General features: G+C 46.3%; 1 protein-coding gene across 1 annotated transcript; it reads right to left on the minus strand.

The window, feature by feature from the left end:
- Positions 1-1750: 1750 nt before the first annotated feature.
- LOC112961042 (dual specificity protein phosphatase 13-like) lies at positions 1751-5413 on the minus strand. The gene is made up of 3 exons (XM_026055864.1): positions 5241-5413; positions 3844-4064; positions 1751-2213 (listed from the first exon to the last, which is right to left on the minus strand). Exons 1-3 carry the CDS (start codon positions 5396-5398, stop codon positions 1987-1989), a joined length of 606 nt encoding a protein of 201 aa, XP_025911649.1. The 5' UTR covers positions 5399-5413; the 3' UTR covers positions 1751-1986.
- Between the last annotated feature and the right edge of the window lie 6745 nt (positions 5414-12158).

The raw sequence follows: 12158 nt of genomic DNA on the forward strand, positions 1-12158 counted from the left end.
CAGTCACAGGTGCCGAGGCAAGGAGCGTGGCCCACGCCGCTGGTGGCTCGGCGTGTCGAGCGGCCCCGCAGCGACCCCCGCGCTGCATCTGCCCCAGACACAGCACATCCTGCCTCGCGGCGCATGTGTCTTCTTTAGCGCAGTGCATGTAGCTGCCGAAATGCATGGCCGGACTCAGTCCTGCTGCTGCCGCCGAAGGCAAGGAGAGTTTTCCTATAGATATGAAGCGTAAGAAAACGTGCTTCTTGTATTGAGGACTGGGGGTGTCTCCACAGCCTAATCTGCCTCTATGTTTTTTCACTTGTTCTGCAGATTGAAGCAAGTTTGTTGAGTTAAATGTTATTGAGGTGTGAGTATATGTTAGCATTTTGATTTGTGTCTGAGTGTACTTTTGGGGTGAACTGCCTGATTGCTGCTACTTGCTGTGCATTGGGTTGCCTCATAGAGCAACCCGAGAGCTCACAAACAGGTTTTCTTATGTAGAAAAAGAGAGCAAAGATGTACTCTAGGGCTGCTCACAGATGTTTGGTCCAAAGGATTAGTTAGTCTAAGTAAAGACCTTTGAAATGCCATGGTGTGAGGGTCAGGTGCTTGGTATTGACTGCTCTACTCCATGCCCTTGCTCCTATTGCGTGACACACCCAGCAGATGTGGCTGTAGCCCAGGAGAGTTATAAAGGGTGCCGAGTTGTCTGTCCCAAGGCAGAAATCTGCCTTGCAGATGTGTGTTTTTGCTTGCTGCTCCTCTGTTCTTGGACAGCCAGCTAGCCATGGTGGGGAGCATTCATGCCTTTGCATTCCCAAGTCTGGCACCAGGACCGCAAATCGCTGCCATCCCCAAGCTGGCTTTGTGCTGGGAATACTTGTCTGCTGGGAACGGAGAGCCAGATGTGCTCCACATAGTTTCCAGGCAGCACTGATCTGTCAGATGACAGTAGCTATTGAGTGCTCCTATGGTGGCCCAGAGACACAAAGATGAAAGTCTCACGCCTGTCAGCACTTCCCTTGCCATTCCTGCATCCCTTCAGTTTTCACTTGAGCCTCCTCACAAAAGCAAATGCCGCAGAACATGATGTTGCGACACCAATGACCTTTATTTTTGAGAAAGAAAATCACAAGTTTTATAATGTTGAACTGTCAGGCAGATTTGGGAACCCTTGAATTTTGTTGTCAAATGCTTTCCTGCACCCACTCCCATTGCCTGTATATCTGTTTGGAGCCTCAGCTGAGAACCCACCTTCCTCTTCAGAAGTGTTTTCCTCTGCATCTCCTAGATGATTTTTACYGGGATAGAGGAGCAATAATTGAGTGTCCTCTCAAACAGAGGTATTTTCATGGAGCAAAAAAACAAACAAACAACCCCCCCCCCCAAAACCTCCAAACAAATAACTATCTGATAAACAGTCAAAGGGAAAATACTATAATTAGAACAGGAATCATTTCTTGAAGAGTGGTTTGTGTTGTTTCCCAGCTGCTCTACCTCTAAACAGCCTCTTACCCCCAACTCAGGGGCTCCACCAATTGTAAAAGCAAGACCTAACTAGTGCCAGATTCAAGTCTCAAAATACAAAGCATTTTAGATACGGAGAGCAAATGGAGGCCCTGATTCATAAGAGAACTTCTAAGCATTATTGTAGCATAAATAATATGACATCTTTCACCCCAAATAGCCTAACACTTCATAAACTGATATGAGCTTCACTCGTTGCTGAAACACAGCTATTTCCGAAGTGGAACCTGATATCTTTTTTACCCACAGAGAGCAATGTTTTAAGGTGGAGAGTGAGGGATACAATATACAACCAATTATAAGTATAATTGAGATTGGCTTTGCAAAATGGAAAGATCAAGTAAAATGTACTTTTAGTAGTAACATGTAGTCTAGTGTATCTTAAACTTACATCCTTAGTTTGCAAATGTAATTCATTTAAGAGAGATACAGGAAACTCAGATAACATTTTGTCCTGTCTCTTTTAGCAACACTCTCTTATGATGCCTTGCTAGCAGATTCTCTGGTTCCTTTCCTCTCTTCGTTTAATTTAATGTCCAAGTCTCGGAGCTGGCTGAGGAACCCTGAATTTGGGCAGATGTCTCTGTGAGAACTCACTGTTTTCAGAGCATCCACAAGTGTCATATTTTCATGGATCATTAAAAAGGCAAGCACTAAAGATGCAGAGCGGCTTACCCCCATGGCACAATGAACGAACACTTTACCTGCAAAAAGAAGAGACAGAGTCAGCTTTCTACTGAGAGGGACACAGGGAGGACCAAAACTGCTRGAACTGAGTTGGCAAAATGACTGTGACAATTAGTGGATACTCAGTTTTCTATGGACAGTTATCGTAAGACCGTGCCATAGATCTCAAGCGAGGTGGTACTCATGCTGATCTCATGCATCCAGCTTTGGCCTCTGAAAAATAGTTAGCAATGAGAAGAAAGCTACTAATATAGGTTATCGTGAGGATACATTAGCTATATAAAGAAGGTCTAAAGTTACATACAGGAAATTATGAATATKCTCCCTCTGACTAAGGCTATTCAGTGATGGAGATTTTCTTCCATGTAAAGTTTAAAGAGTGCTATGGAGATTTGCTTGGTTGGTTTGAGRAAGGAGAGTATACATTCAAATGCTGATGTATTTTTCAAAAAACTGTTAGCGAAATGTCATATGAAGTTGAAGAGCCTCTTGCTTTCATTATCAATCTACAGGCTGGGTAGCTCCCAGGATGCTTTTGGGGTTGAAAAAGCAGTGCACTGAAGGATACGCTGGCTGTTATACTGTGGGAGAGGTCTAGTGCAGTTAGGAGCTCTCACCATAACAGAGAGGGGGGCAGAAGAACTTCAGACTGGTTAGTCTGCTCCCAAATTGAAGAAATTAAATTCTTGCCCAAACTTCTCAGGTATTTGATTTCAGATTAAAATAGTTGAAATTTTCTGTGGGAGGAGAAGCTTTTTGTGACTAAACTTATCAATGTAATTTGCTGTGAAAAACAGTTTTGGCAGAAAATTTTGGCCCAGTCCTGACTGTGATTATGGACAAGTCCCATAAACTCCGCAGGACAGCCTGCCTGTGAAAATGGGCTCATAATTTACTGTATCTCAGCAGCCCAGTGAGAACTATAACTAGGGTTTTGATAAAGCACTCCAGTGAAAGCAGCAAGCTCTCACAGCCAGTCAGAGTCGGAGCAAACTCTGGAACAAATGGAAATTATGATAACCAGGCCATAATCCAAACTCTACTGACAAAAATTCAGCAGGCTGTGGGTCAGACTCGTCATTTTTGACTTAGTTCATTAACTTGTGCTGCTTCTCTAGCTTAATAGGCAGTCTGAATAAAGCTCCAATTCTGCGAAGCACTTAAGCATGTAAAGCATTTAAGCTAGTGCTCAAGTGCCTCTGCCCCCATCGAAGCCATCAAGAGCCAGAGCAGAGCTGCTGCATGGTCCCTGGGGCAGATCTCTGGGCTGGAGCCCCTGCCAACATGAGGGCGCAAGTGAGCGGGCAGGGGGACGTACGAATTTTGGCAGCAGGTAATTCCTGCAGGACAGACGTGTCAAGGAGCACCTGCAGGGCCACATTTCTCCCCTTCCCTCTCCCTCTGCCCTTAGAGTTGGCCCTTGCTGGCTTTGGGGCAGCCTCCCATCCCCACCTCCCAGCGACCTGGCTTGGCCAATGCTGCCTCCCCTGCGGTGCCCTTCTCTGTCCTCCCTGCCGTGGTTCTGCATGTGCTTTATTAAATGTTATGCTGAACCTGAGCTTTACTGTCTGCCTGGTTAATACAAGGTGAAGGCATTTGGCTCATGTTGAAACTTCCTCCCAAAACTTCTCTCTGCCTCCATCTTACCTCCTGAAGTGTTCAAGGCTTTGCCTATGAAATGGGCAGCATCATAGAAGAAGATGCTTAAATCAAAGGAAGGATCATCAAATGCTTCTATTCCGTAGTACTCTATTTGTAAGTCATTGTAATATTTGGCTCCTGTATTGATGCTATATGGCCCATCTGCTGCATTAAGGATATGAGTAATGTTGAGGCTTTGAAGCGTAGTTTTATTCCTAGCAGCCCACCTGAAAGACATGAAGGGTTAGTCAGCAACACTGCCAACATTCTGCATTAAAATAGTATAGTTCACAGGTGATGCCTACTCCCACTAGGGATGGATACAGGAATTGCAGCTTCATTGCAAAGTAGCAAATTTTAAGATGCCCATAGCACTTTGCAAATGAAAAATGTGATACGGTGTTACGGAGAGCAGCATGAGCATAGACTTGCCTGTAAAATACTGTTAGTTAGGCAATTGCCTCCCCGCAGTTAATCCCTGGGAACATGGCTGACTATAGAGCGGTCAAGATTTTCTTTTAAGTATTTGTTTAACAAGTCCTGTGGCTAATCTCTCACTCACACTGTGCATGGGTTGCAAGGGCGAGAACCCACACAGACGCAGCACTTCCAAACTGTTTCTCACTATTTTTCCTTGGGCTCATTCCTGGTTCTGATATGAAGTGGCTGCATCATGCTCACCAGCCAGGTTCTCCCCCTTCCAGCCCTAAACTGGGACTCAAATTATTCCAAAAAACTGTGATCCTTAAGTGGTGTATTCATAAGGAGGAGAAGTTGGGAAAAAAGAGCTGTTGTTCTGCCCAGCTGATGAGCTACATAATCTGCAGTGATCCAGACAGAAGGAGAAGGAAATAAATGGAAGCAGTCACAAGTGTAAGGCATTTGCATGAAAATCCCTGTTTGATATTTTCAGTTTTACAGTCTTACTTTGAAGGAGAGTTGAATCTGGATTGGCAAAATCCCTGCTGTATAATTTGAGTCCTCCTCAAACTGGCTTTTGATCCTGTCAGTCCTATTTGAACGCGAGGGCTACTGCGTCTTTGCCTGCCTGCCTTCGAGCACAGTTCTCAGGGCAGATGATGCTTCTCAGCGCACAGCGCCGATCACAGTTGCCACCAGTTTCAGGTGGGTCCTTTAAGCACTTTTGTCTTGCATACAGATAATTCTTACCCTACTAAAATCCACTGTGGTTCATGGAAACCCAGCTCAGATATACTATGAGTTAGTTACACTTTTGTCCGTCGTGTTTTTCCTGACATCCAAACTCCTTGTGTTATCAGTTTTGGAAACCAGTGTTGCAAAAACTTTCCTATAGACCCAACAGCTGCTCTTCCCTGCACCGCACCCCTTCCTCCACCTCCCCCGAACCGGTAACAGCTTAATAATACACCATATGTTCTTACGCATCTCCCAGGTAAATATTTGGCCAGACTTGGTCCACATGATTATCAGACCCTCCTCTGAACCAGAAGAGCCGCTGGAGGTCTGCTAGTGCTGGCGTCTCGTAGGAAGCTCGGTCGCCTTCACTGCTCGGCTCAGAGCAGTCCCTGGTGTGAGGCATTCTTGCTCCTCTCTTGCACGTGCTCAGGTTATATCAGAGACAGCTTTTCTGAAATGAATTAAGAGGAAATTTTCATACAGAAATAATATTCCCTAGAAAGCAGTCCTGTTCATTACCCTCCAAATAGCATTACGTTTTTATAACTAGTGTGTGCAGTAGGGCCTGCAGGTGTTGCTAAAAGCATCCAGAGAGCAGGACTGACTCTGCTATGACTCTACAGGCATGTAATTCATTCCCTGAGAAAGCAGCAGCATAAGATGGTATGATTTAATTTCTTGTCAAGTAACAGTGTTGAAAAAGAAAGTCCTGTGCCACTCAAATGTGGCAATGACTGAGTTTCATAGATGCAGTTATTATTTGTATTACTGTAGTGCTAATGAGTGTAATACAGGAAAGCTCTAGCACTTTATGTCGGAGAGTAGCTGAAGTGTTTGTGTACACTTTGCTTCCTATTAGTTAAAACCGAAAGTTTTTGAAATAATGAATCATTGGACTTACTTATGCTCACAAGGCTTTTAGGGCCAAGGGGGAAATTTTGGTAAGTGTATATAACATATAGTGTGAGTGTGTATACATATATAAAATGTATGTATGTAAATTTTCTTTCAATTATACAAATACATTTATACATGTGTACACATATGTATACCTACATGTATAATTACAGAAGTATTTTCAGAGGCATGTGTACATATATGTGTATATAAACAAAACCAAAGAGAAGTTGAACCATGTTTTTCTGTATCTCAGGCAAATACCACTGAACACTCAGCTATACTGGTATACCTGCCTGTCTCAGTCTCTCCTCTGGGAGCTGTTCCACTTTGTATAAAAAAATGTGATAGCTATTTGCCTCTAGAGAGAGGCCAGCTCTCTCATCTGAAGTGCAGGGTACTTAGGTACCTGGGATGTACAAAAAAAGGAGCTAAATTTTGGAAAATTTTAGAGCTGAAAGTTCGGGCTCTGTTGGCTTGTTGAGAATCCTGTCCAAGACTGTTTTGCTCCCTCACAGATTATACAGTTCAGTGTGTGCGTCCCTTTTGCAACGTTGTTTGCTGTTATTAATGCAAAAATCTTGCGTGTTCACTCCTTATTCAGTGGGTCTCTAATAGATCTGAATGGCCTGTAAAAGAATAACCTGCTCTTTTTTAGACCCAGGAAGCTCAGGCCAGCCTGAAGCAAAACTCTATTAAGAGCAAGAGTTCAGATATCCAACTAGTCCCTCCTCTTAGACTTCAGCAGCATTTCTCATGCCAATAAGATCTCATTATCCTGAACTGCTGTTCTTGCCTCCAGAGAAAGTGGATGGGTCTTGTTTGGTTGGTTGCTGGTTTTAGAGCCATGGTGAATGTGGGATACGCAGCAGAAGTCTTCGCAAAGCAGAGTGGCCTGCATTTATTCTGCAAAAGGTTACGTGACCTCAGCTCTCATTCTAGTACCTGAAAGCCTAAATCTAGTGTTTTGGTATTCACTTAGCAGTGCTGGAAAACAAGCCCAGAAGGGACTGTTAGAAGTCACCCAGTCTGTCCACTGCTCCACAGCAACAACAGCAACACAGATATTGCTCCTAAAGCAACAACAACAACTTTGTCTGAACATCCAGGTACATTTTAAACAGTGTAGGCTGATTTGGGGCATAAACAAAAATCCAGGGAGGATGTCTTGTTGCTTATGGAAAAAGAAGTATAGATGAGGCAAGGCATACTACTGAATATACCACATATACTTCTGTGACCTCAGCTCGGACGTGCTTCCCCTGCTCCCCTCCCTCTCCTCGTCCCCACAAATGTTAAGAGCAGTTATAGCTTTTTGTACATTCCAATAAAAAGGAAGTGTCCCTAGGGTAACTACTTAATAAGCAAAATATGAAAAGCACAATAAAAATGATGGAAGAAAGGGAAAAAAAGCTCACTTTTAATGATGAAGAAAAAGGAACTGCATATGAATAACTCAGGGAAGCAGAGAAGGAATACAGGAATACTACAAATTTTTCAAGGCCTGTAACACCAAGACTGATGGTAAAGGAGTACATTGTGCAATCCCAGCACAGATTAACATGAAGAATAGCACAGAAAAGGATATYGCGCATTGCCCAGCAAGTTTTACTGCCTTGCAAAAGTCATGCACTGTGCTCAAAAGCTACTGCCAGCATCTTTATGATGACCTGTTTGTACTTTCACTGATACAGAACATTAAGTTGAAGCAGTAAAAGGAAATCAAGAAAAAGATAATACAGGTTCTACTCCAGGAGGTTCATAAGACCACAGGCTAATCTTCAAGCGGTGTGGATGACTCTCAATTGCTGCAGATGTTTAAAAGCTGAAGTCGTGAAGATAAGCAGATGGGTGCTAAACTTGCAGTTGCTCTAGCCCCCATCGTTTTAAAGTTCCCTTGTCGTCTGTGAGCTTGTTACAATAATAATAATCTGTGCTAGAGGGGGAAAGAGATTTCCTTGCCAGGCCTCTTCTTCAAGGCCTGACTTTGGGGAGGCTCTCGCGGCCTCGAGGAACTGAGTCGTTTGGTGCCGGTGAAAGCGAGCGGGTGACTGCAGCCTTCGCAGCCAGTGAGGTACAGTGAGGTGCAACAGAGCTCCCTTTCATACCGCAATTCTCTTCCCCAAAAGTGTGTCAACATCATTTGCTTCACATGACTAATGCCAGACAAGTGAGCTCCTCACCTCAACATGAAGCATAACTCCTCCCAAACGCAGCGCTCTGTTCTGTGCTGTGCTGGCCTTGGAATTGAATTACTCTGCAGGGCCTTCAGGGTAAGCTTGGAAATAACTATACCAGATGATTGGACTAATGAGGAAAGTAATATGAATTTTTTTTAATTGAAGACCAGGGACTTTCCCTCACCTTCTTCTTTAAGATACTGCAAAGTTAGCAAAAGTGCTGCCACTGATTACGTTTCTCAAAGCTTGCCCCTCTGGGTGGCTCACAGAAGCTGCTCCAGTTGGAAACAGTCAGCAGCTGTAGGGTGGTAGGATGCCCTGTAATTGGAAAAGAAATTCTGTCTTATAAGGTCACTAACGGTTTCTGCAGAGATCTAGCCCATGCAAGTTAGGGAGGATTACTTTTCTTCCTAAACTGTAGTCTGTGAGTACTTAAAGACCATCTCATTCGATTCTTTCTTTCTCTCTCCTTTTTTTTAATTTTTTTTAGAAGACCTTCTACCTGCAGGAGACATTTGAGACTGGGAAGAGACTGCACGTGCAATGCAGATGGATTAACCTGCTCACTTCGTGGGGAGACCGCAAGGCGGTGAACGCCTGTGACCGTTCCACTGCTCGGCATTGGTGCCCAAACGCCCAGAGCGCGGGGGCGCACCCCGAAGGGCCAGGGCCGGCTGGGCTCCACATCTGCCCTGTGCTGCTTGGGATCTCCCTGACAGGCACAAGAGTCTCCCCTACCTCAGGGGCATATGCTAGCACGGGTGCAGGTACGCGGCACTGCTGAGCTGCAGGAGCCCCAGGAAAGACAGCGGCCGACTTCGCCGTGGTRGCCAAGGGAGGGGGCAGCTGGGTGCTGTTCCCAAGGGACTTGGTCAGTCCAGGACCTTGTCTGCAATAACAGCCTCGCTGAGACATTTGCACGCTCTGATATTATCCTGCCACTTGAGTCTGCACAGTCTGCCAGGATTTTCTTTTTTCTGCACTAGAAACAATTGCCATTTTCTACTGAAGATTTTTTCTGGCAAAGAAAAGACAAAACCCCACAACCCCCACTGATTTGAATTGTCTAAAGCATTTCACAGATTTGTGTTGCATTGGCAGACTCCAGTTAAAGAAAACTCTTCTGAAAAAGAAAGCAAACGTTCCAGTATTGTGGGCTTGAAACTGTTCATTTTAGCATTTCCAAAAAAATGACCATTTCCATTTTTTCTTGCCAAAATTACTTTTGTTTTGGAATTTTACTTTAACATTGCATAAAACCTTTTAAAATATGAAAACAAGATGAAGTAGTTTGTTCCTGGTTGAGAAAAACATGTTTTGTTTAACTAAAAATGAACACAAACTAACCGAGCAGCCACCTACTCACAGAGCCCTAGCTCTCATTTCTGCAACACGGGGAAGGCCTCTTGCCATTTTGCCATGGGTTGTTACCATGCCTCCTAGAGGCAGAACGCAACTGTAGAGACATTAAACAACCGTCAGAAGTCCCAAGAGGAGGCTGTGGCAAAGCATTAGTAGGGCCCAAAGTAATGCCATAACCACCAGATCGTCTTTCATCTACCCCCTTTGCTAGCACTTTCCTAGCTGGCACAGACCCACTTGTGGTTATCAAGATAGCCCAGATGGGGACAGGTGTCTTTCAAGATCTTAAATTAGATTGTTCATAGCCTCAGTCACAGCAGGGCACTGATTTGGGCTGGACCTGTGGTTACTGCAATAACACAAACACTAAATAACAATAACATGATATAGAGAGCTCTTGCAGCCAAATATCCTAAAATCCCTGAAACAAAACCCAAAGAACTAAATGGTTTAGAATACCAAAGCATGAGATCAGAACATAATTCACTTGAAAAACAAACAAAAAAGCCTCTTGATGTGTTTGAAATAATTACTTTCTGCCCCATTTTTCCTTCTCTTTTTTTTTTCTGAGTAAGCATCTCTGCACTCATCTTTTACACTGCTTGTTGTTTTCTCTTAGGTAGTGCTTAACACTATGGCTCTTTGTCCTCCTGATGGAAAAATCCAGATGGAAAGAAGTGTGGTTCACAGGGAAATGGTCATGTAAGTAAGTGGAATTAATCTTTCAGATACTGTAATGTGAAATCCGATCTTTTTTTTGTTGTTGTTAAGAAGACCCAATCTGTGTCTCTACGTTTTGGCCAGAATCCGATGCTCACAGAGCCCAGGAGTCTCTGGAGGTGGAGCTGAAAGCCTTGTGTGCAGAAACAGGCACATTTAAAAGCAATAGCAAAGTTAAAACAGCCAGATGGGAACCTAGCAGGCAACTGAGAGGGGAACTCTCTGTTTTCCTTGCAAGCCTACAGGGGCTTGTTTGCAGGAATTAGACTCTCTCACCAGCAGTTCACTGCAGCGCTAATACCAAGTGGTATTGGAAATGAGATGCAGGTTATGGCTGATGGTTTAAATGAGGCACCAATGGGAATTTTGAAATGAGATCCTGGACTCGTCTCGGTGTAGACCGTGCACATGGCAGAGCAATATTGCTTTCTTGGCTGACTGAATCATATATTATGGCCTTTTATTTTGCCCACACTCAAACAGCAGGGAACAGCAGAAGTTCATTGCTCCTGCTCTCTGCTCTAACCCTGCTCTGCCTCACCAGAGGCAGTGCCCCGGGGTAATGGGAAGCAGGATCAGTCCCTCCGCCTCAGCGCGGGTATGCGGGCAGTGCAGCGCTGCATTAATGCCATTCCCACTATTCTGGAGTGAAGAGAAAAGCAGAATGTACAATGAAAGCTCTGTTTGGTTCATTTTTTAAGAGAATTTACTACCTGGGCAAGAAGCCAGGTGGAGGGCTCTGGAAAGCACAGCCTCCTCTCTCACCGTGGCGTGGGGCGAGAGCGGGGAGCAGCCCCTGGCTCGGCTCGCGGGAGCACCCAGGCGCCGCGGGTGGGATCGGCTGCTCGCCCGGTCTCCCTGCGCGGGGCTTCGCGCTCGCCAGGAGCGTCGCTCCGGGCCGTGACCCTCCATTTCTGCATCCAGCAAGGGCAAGGGGATTTATTTCTCCCCGGGTTTCGGCAGGCCCCGGTTGAGGCCTGCAGCCAGCTCGGCCGAGACGCGCTCCCGGGGGACGCGGGAGGCCCCAGCGAGGCCCCCGCGCTGGCTCTCGCGCGGGTGGCTCCCCGCGGCAGCTGGACCCCAGGGACGGTGCTCTGAAGGCAAGGGGGCGGAAACGCGGGGAGCCGGCACCGCCGGCAGTGGCAGGCCGTAGCCGCAGCAGGACGACAGCTTTGCAGTCTGCAGCTTTCGGGTTCAAAGGGGAAAAAGAAGCGTTACCTTAGCCGCTGGCCTCTCTGAGCTATTGGCCGCACCATGCCCAGCAAGGCAGCGCTGCCCTCCGCAGGCGCCCACCGCAGCTGCCGGCTCGGCTGCGGGTCCGCCAGCCCCGCGGGAGACTGGCTGCGCGCGTTCTCTGCGGGGCACCCCTCTCCTAGCCGGGCACCCCGCCAGCATCGGAACCCCCAGGCTGCTGTCCCTCTTGACACGTCTCGGCTACATCCTTGCTTCTCCCCGAATTAAAATAGCCGTAGTTTCAGGTCCTGCCACTAGCGGTCAGAGCTGTGCCGCATGCTATATTTGGGAGAGCACAAAATCGCCGAGCAGCTAACTGCTTCTGAGAGTGGAAGCTTGGCGCTCCTCTGGCGTGACGACGGTGAGGGAGCTCGGAGGCTGGGGCCGTGGTGTGCGCAGGCAGAGAGCGTCCCTGGGCGCCCCGTAACGCTGAGGGCAGCGGGGCTCCCGCGAGAGCAAGAAAGCCAAAGTGACCTTGGTATCGGTAAGGGTTCAGCGAGGACTGTCACAGCCAGAGCTGCGCTGAGATTTCATCAGTGTCGCAGGCTGTCGATAGYGATAAGCTGTGGGCAGTTCTGACACCAACGATGTCGAAGAGACCAGACTGTGAGAGGGAAAAAAATGCCTTGCAAGCATCGGGAAAGACAAACAAGGATGTTAATATATTGCTTTTAAAAAGGGCTCCAAAGCACTTGCCCTTCTGCAGGCAGTATGGATTGGTGTGACCATGGATTAAAGGGTTTTTTTCCTTCTCCTTGATTTACTCCTCAA

The sequence above is a fragment of the Apteryx rowi genome, unplaced genomic scaffold, assembly GCF_003343035.1.
Source record: "Apteryx rowi isolate R43461 unplaced genomic scaffold, aptRow1 scaffold_126, whole genome shotgun sequence".
NCBI classification, from domain to species: Eukaryota; Metazoa; Chordata; class Aves; order Apterygiformes; family Apterygidae; genus Apteryx; species Apteryx rowi.